Source organism: Neolamprologus brichardi, chromosome 16, assembly GCF_056152115.1.
Source record: "Neolamprologus brichardi isolate AB-2024 chromosome 16, ASM5615211v1, whole genome shotgun sequence".
Taxonomy (NCBI): domain Eukaryota; kingdom Metazoa; phylum Chordata; class Actinopteri; order Cichliformes; family Cichlidae; genus Neolamprologus; species Neolamprologus brichardi.
Window position 1 is genome coordinate 17415682 of NC_142119.1, and position 19648 is coordinate 17435329.

Below are 19648 nucleotides of genomic sequence, written 5' to 3' on the forward strand. Positions count from 1 at the left end.
GAACGCCTGATCAAAACTATCACAGAGATTTCTCACAATTTAGAAAACTAAAGATGAATCAGATACAAGATTATCACTTTGTGTGGAAATGCAGTTGTCGGGGACAATATTTACAGACAGATAATTATTTAGCATCCAGTTCTTTATACCACGAATGCCGTCCTGAAGAACAGACAGTAACAGTTTCACGATGCGTCCAAACAGAAGCTTATACAAGGCAAGCAAAATGGAGCCTGGGACTGAACCTTGAGGCACACCGTGACATAAAGCAGCAGAGATCACAAAAATTAGCAGAAGGAAGTAAAAAACTGAGTGAGGAGAATCAATCCTGAGCCGACCCAGAGATGTCCATTCAACGTCTAAGTCTCTGAATCAGGATCCTATAATCGAAGGCAGCAAAGATCCAATAGTACCAGCGCTGAATTGTCTTTTTTAGTTTTACTCTAAATTATTCTCATAATTTGCTAAATGAACCTCATGCAATATCAAATAAAGCTAGAAATCTAGTGATTATTAGCATAAACTCATTGGGAAGATGTTTACAGGTGAGAAGTAGGGTCATCGTTTCCTCATAGATTTGTGGTCACTCAAACATCTTTTGCAATCAGACCAGTCGCCCCCTGCTGGCTGTTTGAAGACTGTAGCCTTAAGGCACTTTTACAAATTACTTCACACATGGGAGATATGCGCATGTTTTATCTACAGCAGGTAACTGTGGCAACAGAAATATTACAATAATTTAAAAAACTGTAAAATCCAATTATATATTGCATTTATGTGTGTCTATCAGCACAGTAAAGACTTCCTCAATGAAAAGTCCTACAGTGCTGTAGACAATTTCAAATTCCACCACAAGACTCCACATAGCACCGAGGTCAAACTTTTAAAGAAAGAAACTTACAATTAGATCTTTTGCCCTTGCTCCACCTTTTTGTAATATCTTGCTGACAAGCAGCACACAGCAGTGCTGATGACATGTAGCATCCTGTGTCTCCCCAGAAGGGCGAGACAAAAAAGTACCACCATGCAAGGCTTCAGCTGATACTGGATAAACATCCTAATGCTGGTGTCAGCAACGTTGTTGATATATTTTGTTAACTCGATTTTGATTTAGCGCTAAAAACAAAGCAGAGTATGTTCTGGCGTTATCACACCGTAGGGGCAAACTTAAGGGTTTATCAAAGTTAGACACAGAGATCATCATGATACTTTAACTGTGGAGCCACCAGGCCCTGAGTTGAGATCTATCAGAAAAGCACAATGTCTACAGCCTGGATGCCAAACTCTCAAATAGCTCTTGAGATATTTTACCCTGGAGACTGACGCTGCAAATTTTGCAAAATAACTATTTGATGTGACGCGTAAGCATTTTAGATATCTGGAAAAAGTGACCCACTCATCACAGAATAAATAGAAAAGGATCTTTCCTGTTCATTTATTATAACTATTTCTTTCTGAGCGTGTGCCTTCACAGGTGGATAATATGGATGAATGCAGGGAGGAGAAAGCAGTCTGGTACAACAGGAAAGTTCAGAAACTGTTGCTGCTTGTGGAGAAGTGCAAACATCAGCATGTTGTAAGCTGACAATACGAGAGGGAGATGTTTACTGTAAACACAAAAACTGCTCTCCCTCTTAAAAAACTTTTGGTTTTGTTGCCTTTTTCTTTTTATAACAGGTTACATGTCAGCTAAAAAAAAAAAAAAGAATAAAATAAAGTAAAATAAAAAAGCCCTCAGTGCTCTCGGTGTTACTGAGGTTTGTTTGCTCCGAGGACTAGAACGTGTGTAAATGCTTCATCAATCCTGTTGTGCTAATTATGAGATTAACCTGCAAAGGTGCACTGCAGCACAGAGAAAACATAGTTTGGTCTTTTGCGTTTTGAGAGTGAACAAATGAGAACAGTAAGTGTTGTGCGATTGGTCACAAGTCAAAAGAGTTCAAACAGGTATAGGTTATAAAAAACATCAAATGCAACTTTAATGGGCTTTTTTTCATTAAGTATTTCATTAAAAACAACAAAAATCAATAATAAACAGACAGAATGGAGAATGGGGTCAGATCCACAGCACCACAGTTTGGGCTGAGGTACAGAGGGGTCACAGAGGGAAAAGACTTAAAAGTCATTAGTCCATCACTGCTGCTCCCGCGATGAAGACTTATCTCCTCCTCCTCTCATCTCTCTCTCTGTTCCGGTCTCTGTTCTCTTTATTCCTCTCTTTGTCCCTCTCCCTTTCTCTCTCCCGCTGCTTCTCGCGCTCCCTCTCCCTCTCTCTTTCTGCCTCATTCTCTCTCTCCCTCGCTCGCTCCCTCTCTTTCTCCCTCCCTCTGTCTCTCTCCCTCTCCCGTCCGTCATCTCTTTGCCTGTCCGTTTTTCGTCTCCTCTCCTCCACCGCCGCCTCCTCCTCCTCCGATCTGTCGTCTCGTCTGCTCCGCCGGGCGCCGTCGCGTTCACGCCCCTCCGGGTCATGTGCGCGCCCCCTGTCGTCTTTCTTCGCCCGCTTCTCGTTGTCGCTGTCCTCATCTTTGTCTGCTCCGCGTCCAGCTCGCTTCTTGTTTGAAGATTTCTTCTTCTTGTCCTTCTCTCTCGTTTTCTTCCTCTCCTCGTCACTTTGTCCTTTCCTCTTCTTCTTCTTCCTGTGTTTAGAGTCCGACTCTGGAGGACAAAAAGTAGAAAGAAAAAAACAAAAACAAATCACACGTTGTCTTTTCTGAAGCAGCAGCTCACATAAATGAAAAACTGTAAAAATTCAGACATTCAACTGAACACAAACATGGGTTTAATAAGACAGAAGGAGAAACTCCTGACTACGTTGTTTTATAACAGGAATATTATATTAATGTTACAATATTAAACCTCCCAACTACTGCAGCACTGCTGTGAGCTAGAATAACAAACTGATAGCAACACAATGTGCCTGCGTATAAAAGTGAAATAATAATAAAAATAAAAATTTAGGTTTCAGTCAGGCGTACCTGAGCTGCTTGAGGAGTCTGACGAGTCTGAATCTGACTCGCTGGATGAGTCGGAGGAGGAGGAATCTGACGAAGAAGAAGACGAGGACGATGTTGAGGAGTCCGATGATTCGACTTCCTGGTTCTGAGTCATGATCATCTTTGGCGCGTTTTTCAAATGTTCCCTCAGCTCATCACTAGGAGAGAAAATGTGGGAGAAATGTGAGAGTTCAGTGTTTCTGTGTGAACGTAAACCGCTACATTCATCATCCAATGACATTTTAGATGCAGCGAGCGTCCCACACTTTCAGGCCAGCAGAATTTAACAGAATAAACAACCATTATTTATTGCATATATTAGGAAAGCACTTTACAGTGCAGTTTATTCCAAACATAACACAGTTAAGCTAAAAGTTTTTTGATTCTGTTTGCAAAAAAATGTGACAGCCATGTTTCTATGTTTATGCTGTTTCTTGAAGTGTGGCCCTTACGTGAGTCCTCCCAGTCCAATAGAAGTGAAGAAGTTGATGGCGAAGCGAGTGTTTCTGGGATTATCACGAGGAAAGAGACCTTCAAAGAACGGCTGCAGGGTCCTGTAACACACACACAGATTTATTGTTACGTCCTACTTGATTTACGGGCTCTTTAATTATCACTAGGAGCCAAATAAGAGCAAGAAGTCACATTTTTCTAATTACGTTTCCTTAAATTTGATTTACTACCTCACTCGACTATATCATTAACATTTAAATGTTTTCTGAGTAAAAACTTTGGCTGCCTCTGCAGCAGCTTTAGTAAAGTACAGTTTGAGTGTTGTGCGTGGCTGTGGTGGGAGTGTGGGTTTTCGTACTGGTCTTTCAGCCTCTGGTTAAGTTTTGGCAGACCCATGTAGGCACAGAGCTCTTGGAATAGGATCTTTACAAAGATCCTGCTGGACGACGTTGTGGTGTCCTCGCTCATCTTGATGCACTCCAACACCTGTGTGAGACACATTCAAAAGACAGAGAGACGGTCTAACCAGACTGGAATGAGTTTCATGGTCACGCTGGGGAGGATCTTTCTTTGCGTCCTTACACTCCACGGCACCGAATCTGTGTAGAGCAGGTGAGCGAACAGTCGGGCCACGTTCCTCAGTTTGTTGGTCTCCAGTCGGTGAATCGTGTCATACTGCTCCGAAAATATCGCCTCGAAACTCTCCATGTACTCCTTCTTCAAGAGACAGAACCTCTACACACACACACACACACACACACACACACACACACACACACACACACACACACACACACACACACACACACACACACAGTTAACAGATAGAAGCAGTGCTTCGCATCAAAATCAGGTTGAATGCTCTCTTTAGTTAAATTAATTACAGTGAAACTTAAGATAACAATAACAAAAAAGATCTGAGGTAAACATGATACATGTAAACATAAAAAGCTTGAGCACTTCCTTTTAGTTGTTCTTTTCTTTTAAAAAGTGCACAACAAGATTTATGTGCACCTCAGTGAAATGGTCACATTCATCGTGCAGAGAATAGAAATACCTAACAAATATCTATGAAGGGAAGATGGAAAACAACCGACTCTTTAAAGCAGGTTTCCCTAAAGCACCACTGTTCTCACGATTGTGGAGATGAAGAGTGTGTGTGTCTGCGTGTGTGTCTCACCCCAGCCAGCAGGCCAAAAAACTTCTCGTAGGTCCTCTGCTGAGCGCAGCAGTCCAGGATCATGTTGCACAGCTCCTTCTGTTCATACAAACACAACACTTTCATTAACTACAGTCAAACTACGGCAGTCACATCAACTTGCAGGCTGCGGCCAAGCTGTCAGTGGTCCTATTAGGAGTTAATTTAACATTTGTAGACTTTTGATAATGTAGTCAGAAGGTCTCTGTGCACTCTGATGTTTCTTATTATTTATGACCGCACTGTTTCAGAGACACAGAGGAGACACATCTAAAGATAACATCCGTCAATAACAACTCGTTACATTACTGTAAGTTTTTTATTGCTGGATGATTTTCGTTAGTGAAATTTTGTTTAGTTTCATCTGCCACCACTTTTCCAGCGTGCTCTTAGGCAGTGTAGATATTTTTTATGCCTTTTTCTCTCCTCTGTCTCACCAGAACAGCACCTCCTCTTTGTTCCAGACTTCCCGTCATACAAATTACACAAAGCTTTTCTCTCCTGATTAACAAAACACACACTTTAGCAGTGTGAAATGGTGCAGTGTCTCTCTCCATGTAGCATCAGAGCTTGTGAGTGAGTTGGGTTAGGCTGTCATGCTGCATTTAAGCCATTGTAAGTGAACAAATGCTTATTTATAGGGTTTCAAAAACTATGTTTACCTCCTATAGTGGTTCTTACACCTGTATGGCCTGCTAGTAATGCAGTTCTAGAGACTGCCCTACTAATCCACCACAAATGGATGTAAACAACACAGACCAGCTGAGAATTATCATCTGGGTTTTTGTTCAGATCAATTTACAAATGATTTCTTTAGACTTCTAATTCTGCCATGAAAGCTGTGAAATTGAATGGAATTTTTTCTTCAACAGTGAACTGAGTCAGTGCTTAATATCTAAGTTAGTTCAGGTCCAGACTTATATTCCATCAGCAGCTCAGTCACGTTTCACCTTCACCTTACTCTGGATATGAGATCGAACATTTCAGCCCGCATGTCAAAAATATACTTTTGGTGGAAAGGGGAGCAAACCACAAGTGTCAAGTTTCAAAGTATTAACATTCTTAGGCTGGTAGGCTGACTGAAAATAAAAATCTTTAACACTGGACGAAAGGCAGCCAAACAAAAGGTAATTTTTCAACCTGTATACCTGACTGTATACCATCTACAGTATGTTAACTACCATCAAAAGCTCCTTGATGCTATCAGGTTCAATCTCATATCCAGCTTCTTACTATTAAAACAATAAAAGACAAGAATGCTGCCCAAGATACGAGTATATAAACTAATTCATAACACTACTACTGGCTCTGCAGCACAGTACATATAAATACACTATCATCACTTTCATTACATGACTAACAGAACGAGACGCTTCTTTTTCAGTCTCTTACAGGTATCGACCACCAAAACACTGGTTGTGACAGTGATGCAAACAACCACACACACAGCTGATTGTCCTCTGTAAGAGTTTCTCACCACATCCACACACACAGCTGACCTGCACCTGTCACCTGTCATGAAACCTACTACACGTAATTATCAGCTCAACCTCCATTACAGGAACACAAAACCAATTACAGTGGTCCCTCAAGTTGCGTTCCAAAATTAACTCGCGATAGGTGAAATCCGCGAAGTAGCCAACTTAATTTTTTTTTTTACAATTATTATAGATGTTTTAAGGCTGTAAAACCCCTCACTACACACTTTTAACAGTTTTCTCAGACAGGCATGAACATTTTCACACTTTTCTCTCTTATTTAAACACTCTCAAAGTTCAAACCCTCGTAGAAAAAAAAAGTCCAGTATTATAGAAAGAAACCCGCGGTTGCCTTTGACGGTGCAAAACATCGACATCGTTGTGTTTGTTGGGGAGAGTCACACAGCTAGCAATCAAAGATTTATATAAATATGACAAGCTGAACACAGCACGAGATTGATTGACAATGGTCTACAGCCAATCAGGACGCAGAACACAATATGCTGTCCCCCCTGCCCCAAAAAAAACCAGCATGTAAAATTGCACACAAAAAAAAAATCTGCAAAACAGCGTGGCTGCGAAAGGTGAGCCGTGCTATAGCGAAGGACCACTGTACCCCACGGTTTCAGCTGAATTCTCATTTTTGATGGCTAGCTGAGTGTTCAACAGCTAGCCATCAAAGGATGCACACCAAATTTTCACCCAAACTATCATGATAGTTTTAGATTAATCCTCTGTGGACAAACTCACAGCGATGAAACTTTACAATTATGCGTTTTCAGTGTAAGTCTGTTTGTGGACTCACCGTTTGGCTTTCCGGGAAATCCATCTTAATCAGTTTGTGAGCACACTCCTCAAAGTCCAAGCTGCAAAAACAAAAAATCTATTAATCAATCAAACAATCGATCACAGGTGTACAATTGTGAGCTCATGCTGGTGTGTTTCTGTTTGTGTCGTTTAATCAGTTGGCTTCACTTTTTCATCCTGTTGTCCAAGCTTGTGAACCGTTTTTCAGTGAAACCATGGTAACGAGGTTGCTCATACACAGGTTTGTATAGCTGTCTTTGTGAGCGCACTCTGTGGCCTAATACATTTTCTAGCACTAAACTCTTAACTCAACCAGCATTGAACAGGCTTTTTGAAGGGAGGATTAGTCAGAGTCCTCCCTCCTAAGGTTTCAAATTCAAACAGGTCCTCAGAAAGGCACACGCGCAGACACACACACACACACACGCACACACACACACGCACGCACAGCCTTAATTATCAGTCCAACTCAATCAAATATAGTGGGAGCTGTAAATAACTGCCAACACCCGCAGAGAAAACCAAGTCACTCACTATATGAATGTGTATTTTTAGGAGTGTGTTCCACTGTGTTTGTGTGTGTGTACCTGGACTGAATAGCGAGGTAGATGGTTCTTCTGAAAGCAACCAGGTTGACCTCTGTCTTATCAAAGATGGTGACTTTCTCATCTTAGAGGGAGACAAACACAAAGGTCATCTTTAAAAGGGAGCTGATTGGATGTGTTAAATGTGTTAAAATCAGAACAGGAATGTTTAAATGTTTAAAAATCAAAATAGTTAAATGTTAACACAATCAGTTCTTAATGAAATATCACCTGAGTAATTATCGTTCATTAGTGCAATATAGGATTTACATGAACCAATGATGCAAGTAATCTAGTTTAATTGGGGTCACACAGCATGCACTTCACTTTTAATAATACTCAAACTTAGTAATTACTTGAAAACAACATATTTACAGTGTGGTACAATAACGGTTCATATATAGGTTACGTATTATTTTTGTAACTCATACATTTGGATAAAGTCCAGGCTAAAAATTTGTGGTCTGGTTCTTCAGTTTGATAGTCAGCTGCAGTTTGCTTTCCTTTAACAACTTTTGCTAATCGGAGCTGAAATTAATTTAACCAAATTAACTAGCAGGTATTTCTGTTTGTGTAACACCCATACAGTTTATGGATGAAGCTTGCTAAACAATCTGGCTACCATTAGCACACTCTTGTTTAGATATAGTCACCCCTGGGCAGGAAAAAAACGGCAGCATAGCAGTGCCTAAAATGCTCATTGACTCATAACATTGATGTTATGTTTTTAAATGCTTTACTGTCCGTTCTCCTGTAGCTGCTGTACTCAGAACTATATTTAGTTAGTGCTAATGCTTTTAGTGTAATGCAGTTACAGGAAAAAAATGTATTAAAAAAAATTACTCAGCTGCTTTTACTGGCAGCTAATTGTTTTAAATATTCCAAGAGGTAATGAGCCATTCGATGAAAGTCTGGAGGCAAAAAACTCCAAACAAATTTCTCAGCAAGCTGGCCAACTCCTTTTACAGAGCTCTGCTGTGTTTGGAGAAAAAAAGCCTTAAAAGTGAAAATAATCTGGACTGTCCAAGGCATGACAGATAATTGGAAATTACAGAAAGATCCTCAGTACAACAGTTCTGTTAGCTGGTTATACTGAAGCTGAATCTGGGCTGAACATCAAGCAATATTGCCCTAGATATTTGTCTTTGCTTACAGCCCTGGAGTCAGAATCTCCCTCCATTTTCAAGCTTATAAATTATATTTCTAATGTTAAAATAATTTATTATGGAACAGACTTGGGGGTTATTTCATGATACCATCTTTCAAAAAAGTCTTTAGTCTAACTATTTATTATTTGTGATGTTTAGAATAAATATCACAGTGTTATTTTGTCAGATATCAATACAACTGTTTTCACAGGCCAAGTGTTTAAAAAAACAATAAAAAAAGCAGACTGACTCTTTTAGGCAAGAAAGCCTCAGCAGATTAACGTATTTGTCTCACCATCTCCTTCCTCCTCATTCTCATCTTCATCATCATCGTCATCATCATCACTGCCATCTCCCTCCTCCCCTGAATCGCTGCTACCCTCATCCAGGATATCTGAAATGATGCACCATCAAACTTTGGTTAAGCTGTAAACGAGCAGACAGGTGATTGGACAGTTCAGAGTGTGATGATTTCTTACCTCTTTTGAGAGTTTTATATTTGTCCTCATTCTCCAGGAAGTCTGGATCCATCTTAAATACATCTAAGTGAACAAACACACAAAGACTGTAAACATTTCTGAAAAGTCCAGTGACTCCTCCCTTCCTCCCACTCTCCCTCAGGTCTTACTGAGGATGTCCTCGGGGTTGTATTCGTCATCTAGCGGCAGCATGTGAGTGAACTGGTCATCCTCATCCACCAGATCCAGGCCTTCTGGGATTACTGGATGATCTTTGAAACCATCTTTCCTGATAGCAAACATCACCTCTATCATGTACTGGACCCTTTTGTCAATGGTCGACTCGTGGAGGACATTCCTAAGACGCTCAAATATGGCTGAAAAGAGAAACGGAGAATGTGCATAAACTTTCTGAATTCTGAAATTCAGAAAAATTTATTCTCACAAGTATTTCAAGAGAAAAGAGATGACAACGCGAGGAGAAATAAAGTCTCTTAGCAGTTAATACTGTTGTAATGAAGCAAGAAAACTCCGCTTTTTTGTGTGAAATCACAAAGGCAAAAGTAAATTCTCAAGTTTCAGGAGCTCAGACCAAACAATGTTTGAAATGGCTGCAATTTAAAGTTTTAACTTGTTATCATTTGTTGTTCTAATTAAAGAGCTCAGCCTACACCATCACCTCCCACCGTAAAGAAAGAGACAGTTATAAAGCTGCTGCTTCAGCGTACCGTTGATTCCTCGAGGGGACACTTCGGTCAGCTTGAGACCACATTCCTTCAAGAAGGAAATGGCGACCTCCACACTGTCATCAGTTGGACGCTCGAGCAGCAGAGTGAGCATCTCCAGACACAAAACCTCGTGGGCCTGAAGGAGAGTGACATCAGAGCAGAAAGGGACAGAAAAAGCACGCACCCAATTAGAATCTGGACGTCAACACTCGAGCCCTCGGTCAGTATTTAACTTTGAAATCGGGACCTACCACGTTCTGGTTGATGAGATGAGCCACGAACTTCGACGCGGTCAGGCACTGTTGCTAGAAAACAAAATGCAGATTTTAATGCATGACTACTGCTGATAATTACTCAAACACATTTAATATCAGTGTCCTAAAAAAAGACATTTCTGCCTGTATTTGTTACAGACAATTTAATTTTGTACAGATTGTTCAAGCCTTCAAGAGATCATACTAAAATTATCCACAGCAGGTATAAACACACTCTGGACTGCGTACACAAGCTTCCAGTACTGCCAGTTATTTCTCTTTTTTAGATCCAGTTTCTTTTTTATCTCAGTAATTTGGACACATGCGGCATCAGTCTGCTCAAATTGGAACATTTCCACCTCTGTCACTTGAGAAAGGACTTTTAGATTCAGACTGATTCTCATTCAAAACCTATTCTCAAATAAATAAACAGAAAAGGAGGCCTATTTTTAGCCTCTTACTCCAGTAATACGCAAAAACAAGCATAAGTAGTAGAATATGCAAAGTCCAACTGATGAAGGTCAAACAGACATTTGAACTGCCTCATGTCCCAGCATAACACACATGCTCACAGCACTTGCTGTTTGTTATAATACTGTAGACAGAAGTTTCCAAAGTAATAAATTTTAGTCATAAATATGCAAATGAATGCAGCAAGGTGCTCTAATATCTAATCCAATTATCTCCTTAACATTCAGCATCTGTGATTTATATATGACATGCTATTCATGAGTCACTGTGTTTAGCAGTGGCAAGATATAAAAAGTTATATTTTTAATACAGGTGCATCATTTGGAGACATCTTATTCTTTGTCTTTATGAGAAGAATGACATGAAGGTGACTGTTAGGTGTTATTAATGTTTTGTTTTCTGCTGCAATTTTCCTGAAGTCACCGCCCTTCAAAACACAAAAGTGAGCCTTTGGAAGTGAAAGAGACTGCGCACAGGGTCATCCAACCTCAATAAGTTTCTAAAGTGCTGCAGTGTGTATTGGTCAGATGATCTTGTTTACTAGTCCTGGACTTCAATGTTCAGATGTTATAAGTATCTGGGCATCTACGTCTGACAGTAACACGTCACTATCACTGTTTGTGGATCACTAATCAACGGCGACAGACAGATAGGTACCTTGAGGTTGCGGCGGTAGCTTCTCCTGAAAGTCAGGATGAGACGTTTAAGGATCAGCTCTCCGATCTGAGGGAACTTTGAGTTGATGATGGCAACAACAGCAGCGTAGACATGAGTGAAAATGGGAGAGGCCGTCTGAGCCTGCAGTATCGAGCGAGCCAGCAGTCCCCTGACAGGCAAAGGAGCAGTTACAGGGAGTGCGTCAGTCACGAAGGTCTTTTTTCACTCTCTTTAATCAATCACACTAATCTGGAAACTTAAAGCTAATAAAGTGTTTGATGTCTGTGCAAAAATTACAGGCCTCTGCTGCACAAAGCCTTATCGTAAAATGTACACAAATTAATGCATGTGTGTGTGTGTGTTCACCTTCCCCTGACGATATTTTCCTGCAGCAGCTCCTGGATGATGTTGATAAGGTTGGATACGTTGACTTTGTTGATAAGACCATTGATGGACTTCTTTAGAGCTTCCCAGCTCATCCTCTGATAGGCCAGGCTGTATAACAGACAGGGTGTCATCTATTACATGCAGTTCTTTAAATAAACAGCTTTTTTTTAAAACTGCAGTTTTACTGCAGGTACATTTGTAATGAATGCAACTGATCTGATTTGTTTTACCACTGTCTGTTATGCAGTTAGGTGCAGGAACATTTTATAGTTTGGCATGGTGATGTGTCCAAGTATCACAACAGAATAAAAAGAAAAAAAGTGTTTGAACACTTCTAGTGTAACAAATATAAACATTTCAAAACATTCACACCTGGACCTGGACTACAGCTTCCAGTGACACTTTCTAATCTTAGTGTATAGGATTAAAGTACTGAAATGCTCTCTTACCTGCTCTTGTCAGTGATTTGCTGCTGCATCAAGCGCAGCTTAGCGGGAGGAATGTAAGCGCCTCCAGTCCTCGTCAGGATTGGATCAAGCTCCTCCTTTTTCTTTTTGACTGGCGGCTCATTGGCCGCAGCTGGTTCCCTGTCAGCCAGAGGGGAAGCAGAGCGACCCCGCCTCCTGTGATCTGAATCAGCCTCTCGATTGGCTCGTCGGTCAAAACGGCCATCTCTGTCATCGCGCCGATCATCATAGCGATCCCTGCAGCAAAGAAGAAACAAAGGAGCAGGTTACTTATTTAAGTAACACTTTTCCTTAAAAGAAAAAATTCTCAGGTCTGAATATGACTTGATTAATCCAGAGAAACCAAATCATATCAACACTGTTATGCTGAATTGGATTTTTAAAGTTTTCGTTTTAGCAGGATTTATAAAAGTTGCCAAGCAGCTGGGAATCTAATGTCTAATAGGGCTGTGCGATATGACCAAAATCTCATATCCCGATATAAGACATCCATCGTCCGATAACGATGTAAATCACAAAAATGTAACATTTTCTGTAAATTCTGTGAATCTCGAGCAGTCGACTTGCGTGTAGTGTTTCCAGCTGCGCGTCATGTACCTGGAGTCGAGTGTTTTAACCAATTCATGAAACTATACATTTTTAGACGTAAGTTGTAACGGCCGCCGTTTTCTTTGTGAGTATTTATTACACGGCGTGCTGCGGAGAAAAGCCTGTTCTAACGTTTGAGTCTAAGGTTTATTTTTTAGCACCTCACGGCTCTTTTTTGCTTCTCATCCGTAAACACTCTGCATACTCTTTCATGTGATTCCGTTTATTTTGAAAAGTATCAACAGGATCTTGAGCTTTATTGTGAAAGGTTTATGTGGAAAATAAACAAGCGGACACGCGATGGTTTTACCGTCGTTGTTGCTAACGACAACGCATAAAAACAGGCGCTTGTTCGTCGGTAGTGTGGTTATATTAAATATAAGAGAAAGAGAGAACTTTAACAAATTAACATAGCCACTACAGTGACCATCAAAACGATGAAGAAATATTGCCGTAAACTTTATTTTGTGACACCACAAAACAAACGATAATGTAAAATGAAACGATAGATGCTTTTATATTGTCATCGGATATATATCGTACAGCCCTAATATCTAATATATACACACACACACACACACATATATATATATATATATATTTATTAGAGTGAAATCTTTCAGAAACTTGCGAAACTGAAACTTGTTAACCCATATGGACTAAGGGCCACATCGGTGCTAAAATGAACACAAGCCAATCACAAAAGCTGCCTTTACCGTGCATAACGTCTTCTGTCATAACGGTCCCTGTCCCTCTCCCTGGATCGCGATCTGTCACGTCCTCTTGACCTTGACCTCTCTCTTCCTCTGGATCTCGACCTGTCCTGTCCTCTGGATCTTGATCTTGATCTCGCCCTCCCTCTAGATGTAGATCTGTCCTTTTCCCTGGATCTGGATCTGTTTCTGTCTCTTTCTCTGGATCTATTTTTCTCTCTGGATCTGGATCTGTCCGTATCCCTGGATCTGGACCGATCTTCTTCCTTGGACCTAGATCTGTCTTGCTCTTTGGATCTTGATCTTGATCTCTGGAACAACAAATAAGCACAGTGACAGCATTTTTTTTTTTAAGTTTTCATGTGTTAAAATGATTTGGAACAATCTGAATGCAAGAATGATTTGGACAACACGGAGAACACCAGAGCAGCACAAAACCAAGCTGTCATTTTTAAAAGTTTGAGTTGAGCTGAAAAAGAGAGACAACCCAGCAATGTGAAGTCAGTCTGCCTCAGGTCCTGCATCAAGTAAAAGCATGTATGCACCTGGGGAGCTCGTGTCTAAGTTAACAGTAATGGAAACAAAGTCCTCTTTGATTTGTGATTCTGTCAGTCAACAAGTTAAATCTTTATTCAGTGTCTTCTTCACAGGGTACACTCATGAATCAGGCCAGCTGACACTAAACATGCTACTGTGTCTTACATTGGTGCCTCAAGCTTAAACTGGGTCCTGTTCTCATGGTAACCATCTCTTCAGACCAAGCAGTTTTTCACACCAGCTGTCCAGAACTGCAGCCTGAATAATCTACTGTGCAACGAGCAGACTAATGCACAGCCACATTTTCAAATGCAACATAATCATGTCTTAAAAGCACAACATGAAAAAAACTAAGTAAATAAGCCTCTTCTTCAGGTACTTTATTCAAAACTATTCTGACATTCAAGATCACTTTTAGGCAAGAATAGTAACAAAATGCTTCAGTTCCCATATCCACACAAAAATACATCGACTGGAAAAAATACTGTCAGTTCCTGAACTCTTCTTTGGACAGTATCTAAAACATAACATGGATCACTAAACTCCATTTACCAAAGCATCTGACTGCATTAACTTTTTAAGATTTTGGTGTTTCTGAATTTGTTGTTTTGGCTGGATTATTTTTATTACTGCCGTGAATCTCAACTATTGTTCAGTATAGTTGGGGAAATCAACTTACTTACTCCACCTACTACTAATGGCGTTTCTCACTCCAAATTTAACATTTGTGATTGATGAGGAATTATAATATACAATATATATATTTATAAATATAAAAAAGGCTTTCAGAATATGTTTCACCCTCTGTAACTGTCTGAAAGCATCTGATTCTTCCATTTCTACCGTAGTAGTCTGTACATTATGAAATGTGACAGACTAGTAAAAGCCACATTTCTTACTTTGATCTGAGCCACGCTGCTTCGAATCTTTCTCAGTGCTGATGAATGATGTTCATCCTCATCACTGCTGCTGGTGCTGTCTGAACTGCTTGAGGATGGGCTCCTGGAGGGCCTGCGGTCCACAAGACTTGGCTGAGGGGACCGTCGCTCATTGGGGCTTCTTTCAACTGAGCCAGCCTGCTGGGGTCTGCCCGATGCTGGACTAGACTCATTTTCTGAAGGTCCTGCAAAGAGAAAAACAGATCAAGAACAGTATTAGCATATCCATTCAATATATCCTTCTTCTTCCACTTACCCAATTTAGGGATACTGTGGGGCATAAGGCAGGGTAGACATCGAACAGGTCACCAGTCTCTCACAGGGCTAACCGGAGACCTTTGCTTTGGACTATGACTATTTAATAGCTACGTCATAACCGCAAACTTTGTGAAACTTGTTAATCCATATGCCTGGTGGCCACGTAGGTGAAGGACACTCAAACAACTAAACAAATAAAATGGACACCAGCTAACCACAAAAACGCACATCTCTCTGTTACCATTCATACCATGCACCCTACAGCGCAACCTAATTACATGTTGCACCAATAGATTCTTCTCATGCATTTCAGGCTACTTTTTCACTGCAGTTTTTGAATTTATCAGTGAGAGAATAACAATCATCATCTCAACATAACAGATAATAATTATAGCATCAATATAAGGACTCACAAATGTCAGCAAATTCCTGATGGGAAAACTATTAAAATGGACATGTAGGAATGTACAAAGAAGATGAAAAACTTGAGACAAATATATTTGCCTTTAAAAAGAAAAAGACCACTACAAAACTGGAGGGAAAAGGTCCGTGCATTTTATTTGTTTCTATCAACTGGTACTGAATGAAAAACATGTACACACACTCACACATTAATTTAGACATAATGTACCAGTACAAACACAACACGTAAATTATGTCGTTAGCGCTACAAAGATTCATCGCAGAAATCTAAATCAGGTCTAACAGGTGGAAGTACACCAGAGTTCCCAGCAAGGGGTACAGAGAAAATATACAGAAAGACCCAGCTGCTGGATTCAAACCCAGGACCTTCTTGCTGTGAGGTGACAGCTAATGATTGCAGCACTGTATTGCTCAAGTATAACGGATGGAGATTAAAGCGACTCTTATTACAAGAACATTAAGTGTAGGGTTCACAGCAGCATTTACTCACCACTGTTTTCTCTCTGTGCAGGACTGGGACTTCGACTTCTGTCTGCAGAGTCCATACCTGGAAGGGAGGAAAAAAGACAACTAAGACATTCACTTTGATAGGAAAAATGCAGGTTTTAATTAAAGAAACATTTTTTTTCTACAAACTCCGTTACATTAGGAAAAAAAACATGTTAATAAGTTAATGAGATTTAATGAGACTTTCTGACATAGTTCTCTGACTCGATCCACGTATTTCTACGAAGGACTCGGTTTACAGACTTGTTGATCTGACATTAGTCTGCTCCAGATAAACTTTACATGAAATCACCAATACTCCATGCAGAACAAAGGATACATTTACTGTTTATTAACCGTTTTGTGAGTAATTAACGATAAAATAAGAGGGACGATGACTTCCTGGTAATGTTTAATCGCCGTACTGAGAGTCAAAAATTTTCATTGCCAACGGACGGAAGAGGTAACAATATGATAACTGGGCATTTCCTGAGGTAAATATTACCAAATGATTATGTTTGTACGTCTTAATAGCCGATTAAACACAATTTGGGAAGGTTCTTGAAACAGCAACACCACGCGTTACTAAAACGTCTTTTGAAATCAACTCCTCAGTTTTATCGCCATGTGTGTTAAGCTGAGCTAAAGTTAGCTTGTGTGCTAATGCTGTCTCGGCTAAGCTAAGCTAATCTAAGCTTCTCGCTACTATTTGCTGTCACTAAAACCTTTAAGATTTTATTTCCATATCACTTTGACAGAAGGCCTGTCCAGCTAAATTGCTTTGTTTGGGTTTTAATGTCCTTACCATACAATTTCCCAGCTTTCCTTAAATCACTGTCGTTCATCTGGCGGAAAACTTCCTATAATAACCAACATTACTTCCGGGTGACAGATTGCTTCCGGATTTCACAATAAACGCAGCTTGTGAAGTTTGGATTACTGTTTTTGTTGTTGTTATTTTTCTTTTCCAGTTTAACTTTGTTTCAGGATTTCACATTTATAAATAAAGTTGTAACACAAGAAATAAAGTGTATAAAATAAAATAAACACACACGGCCTTTTGTACACATGAAATTTGTTCATTTATTGTTTCATTTTGTTGTTGTTTTTTAATTTTCAAGGTCCTCAATTGTGGTTTAAAAGGGAATATTTAGCGTCAAAGCAAAGCTTTATTTATCTAAATAAATCTAAATAAATAAATCTTAGTTTATTTACTTAATCACTCAAAGTTTAGAGTTGCATATGTGAAAATTTTCACTTAGCATCCTGAAATTTCTACTTACTTCTGAGTGTCTTGAAGTTTTGGGATGCTGAGCAAGTGGGAATTTTCAAAATTTCCAGATACCATACACAAAATTTATTTGACTTATCAACCCAAAGGTTTGACTTTTATATATATATATATATATATATATATATATATATATATATATATATTCCTGTTATATAATGTAAATTTAAAAAAAACTGTATTTGGGTTTTAAATAAAAGTTTTGTTTTTACATGAATACCTTATTTGTTAAATCTTTGAACATAGAGAGGCACAGAAAGACTTTCAGCTGTATGGGAGGACACGTTAAATCACTGTTTAATTTTTTAGAACAGTTATGGAAGAACATTCAGGAAAACTAATGTTGTCATATGGTTTACTATATCATAATACCAAGTGTGTAGTAATGTGAAGTTCTGTGAGTAAGCCCCATTTCCATTAGCAATACTTCTTTTTTGTGTGTGTAGGTTTAAAGGTAGGAAAAGTACGGGCCAGTTGCTTGAAAACAAGACAACAACTGTAAACAGTTGACTTTTTTCTCAGAATTCTGGAAAAGAAGAAGAAAAAAAAGACGTGCACACTTTTTTCCCAGTGGCCCTAATCCTATTAAATAAATATTTTAAACCTTATGTTTAAAATATTTGAAGGAAGTTTATATTCCCCAGCACTGCAGGCCTTCAGACATCAAAACGATTTGAGCCTAGACGGAGGGAATAATAACACATAAAATACAACCCTGTTGGTGTATCCATCACTCTATTGCATACAGAGATGAAAGAGGAAAAAACACATAGTTTCTGAATTATTTATAGCAGTGTGCTCGGGTTTAAAAGGCCCCCGACGATGACGTAGTCTCCGCGGTACTTAAGCATCTAGCTAGCACTACTAAAGAGGAGCATAAAAGGAGTAACGTGTTTAAGTTCAAACACAAAATTTATAAAAGCTCAACATGCAAACACACACTTGCTAACGGTAAAACTGGGAGAGAAAATAATAAGAGTTAAGTTCACTCAGAGATGGAGAGCAACGTAAGGAAGAGAAGACAGGAAGAATGCCAAAAGGCAAGTACTGCTCAGGGGTATTTGATAAACTGGAAATTTTAAAACCTGCATGTAATGCCCTCATTTTTTTGAATGACATTTTAGCTTTGTATATGATATGAAGTTGTGAAACAGTCCAGGAAAACAAACTTAAGTATACTAACTTTGTGTTAGCAGTTGAGTGCAGGATAAACATGTTAGCTAGCAGTAATGGGATTTAAAGTAAAGAACAGTGTGTGTGACTGGGGCACAGAGGCTGTGGTGCTCATGGTCATAGTTATAGTTGCATAAAAGGTAGCAGAGATTAATCTAAATGTAAGTTTATGATTAATTCACAGAATTCCACTGACTTTATACTGTCTATAAAGACTGTATAATAGGGAATGGAAATCAACAAGGATATCTTATGAAACATCTTACATTTTGTGGGATTCAGTTGTGTAAATTCACAAAGAGCAGCACGTCAGCTGGTCGCAGCTTGTACACAAAGAAAATCTATTGAAGCTCACATTAGAAATGATTGTGAGTAGTGATTCTTTTCCCCTCTGAGCTGAGCCACGTCACTACAACCACAACCTTAGAGTTCCTCCACCTGCTGAATCCCACTTAGTCCCTCACATTCAGGTAAACAAAAAAAAGATGTGTTGAGTTGTGTTCATATTATTTTATTGTTATATATTAGCATAGCATGAGATTTAGTTAGCTCTGCACAACAGTAGCTGGTAGAAATGTCCTTCAAAGAGCTATTTTTTTCTTTCTTACACTGAGTACATTTCACAGCCTGATTTTACTGATTTTCTTTTATTTGAGTAAAACATTTGATCGGTACTTAACTTTAACACAAGTATCTGTAGATTTAACTAAAGAATGTGTTTGCTTTTGCCACGTCTGTTTATTTCCCAACCAAGGCCTGTGCTTTGGTGAGGGAGCTCTTCAAGATTAGAAGATATACAATCTTGTGGTTTCTAACAAAACCAACTTTTGGTCATGTTGCTTTTCTTCTTGCTGTCTTTATACACCCATATAAACTGACGAATCAACAGAAGCTTGATTCCAGATGTGTTTACAGCGATGGTGGTATAGTGGTAAGCATAGCTGCCTTCCAAGCAGTTGACCTGGGTTCGATTCCCGGCCATCGCAGCCTCATTTTGTGACAGAGCATTAGGGAGGAAAAGAAACCTGTTTAATGTCAGAAAGAAGACGATATATAGTATACAATAAATGGGTATTCAAAGTAAAATAACAACTTATTGTAAAAAGATTTTATTGATTTTCTTTTACTTGAGCAGAGAAGTTGAATCAGTACTTTTTA

The 19648-nt window shown here is 39.3% G+C and overlaps 1 protein-coding gene and 1 non-coding gene across 2 annotated transcripts; one reads left to right on the top strand and one right to left on the bottom strand.

The window, feature by feature from the left end:
• Positions 1–1954: 1954 nt before the first annotated feature.
• On the bottom strand, positions 1955–16910 carry cwc22 (CWC22 spliceosome associated protein). The gene is made up of 20 exons (XM_087829848.1): positions 16832–16910; positions 16031–16087; positions 14821–15044; positions 13388–13695; positions 12066–12320; positions 11596–11724; positions 11230–11398; positions 10099–10152; positions 9848–9983; positions 9290–9496; positions 9141–9203; positions 8957–9055; positions 7517–7598; positions 6928–6988; positions 4627–4704; positions 4029–4181; positions 3805–3932; positions 3446–3547; positions 2976–3151; positions 1955–2655 (listed from the first exon to the last, which is right to left on the bottom strand). Exons 1-20 carry the CDS (start codon positions 16869–16871, stop codon positions 2159–2161), a joined length of 3018 nt encoding a protein of 1005 aa, XP_087685974.1. The 5' UTR covers positions 16872–16910; the 3' UTR covers positions 1955–2158.
• A 2494-nt stretch (positions 16911–19404) lies between these two features.
• trnag-ucc (transfer RNA glycine (anticodon UCC)) lies at positions 19405–19476 on the top strand. The gene has a single exon. It is a non-coding gene; the product is annotated as a tRNA-Gly (tRNA).
• Positions 19477–19648: the final 172 nt, after the last annotated feature.

Bases quoted from the DNA above. Each gene is read 5' to 3' on its own strand.
- cwc22 (XM_087829848.1), bottom strand. From the start codon at position 16,871: ATGAACGACAGTGATTTAAGGAAAGCTGGGAAATTGTATG. The intron at 16,088-16,831 runs GTAAGGACATTA...CCTCCCTTCCAG, and splicing joins GAAAGCTGGGAAATTGTATG to GTATGGACTCTGCAGACAGA. The intron at 12,321-13,387 runs GTAAAGGCAGCT...TCTTTGCTGCAG, and splicing joins GACAGAAGACGTTATGCACG to GGATCGCTATGATGATCGGC.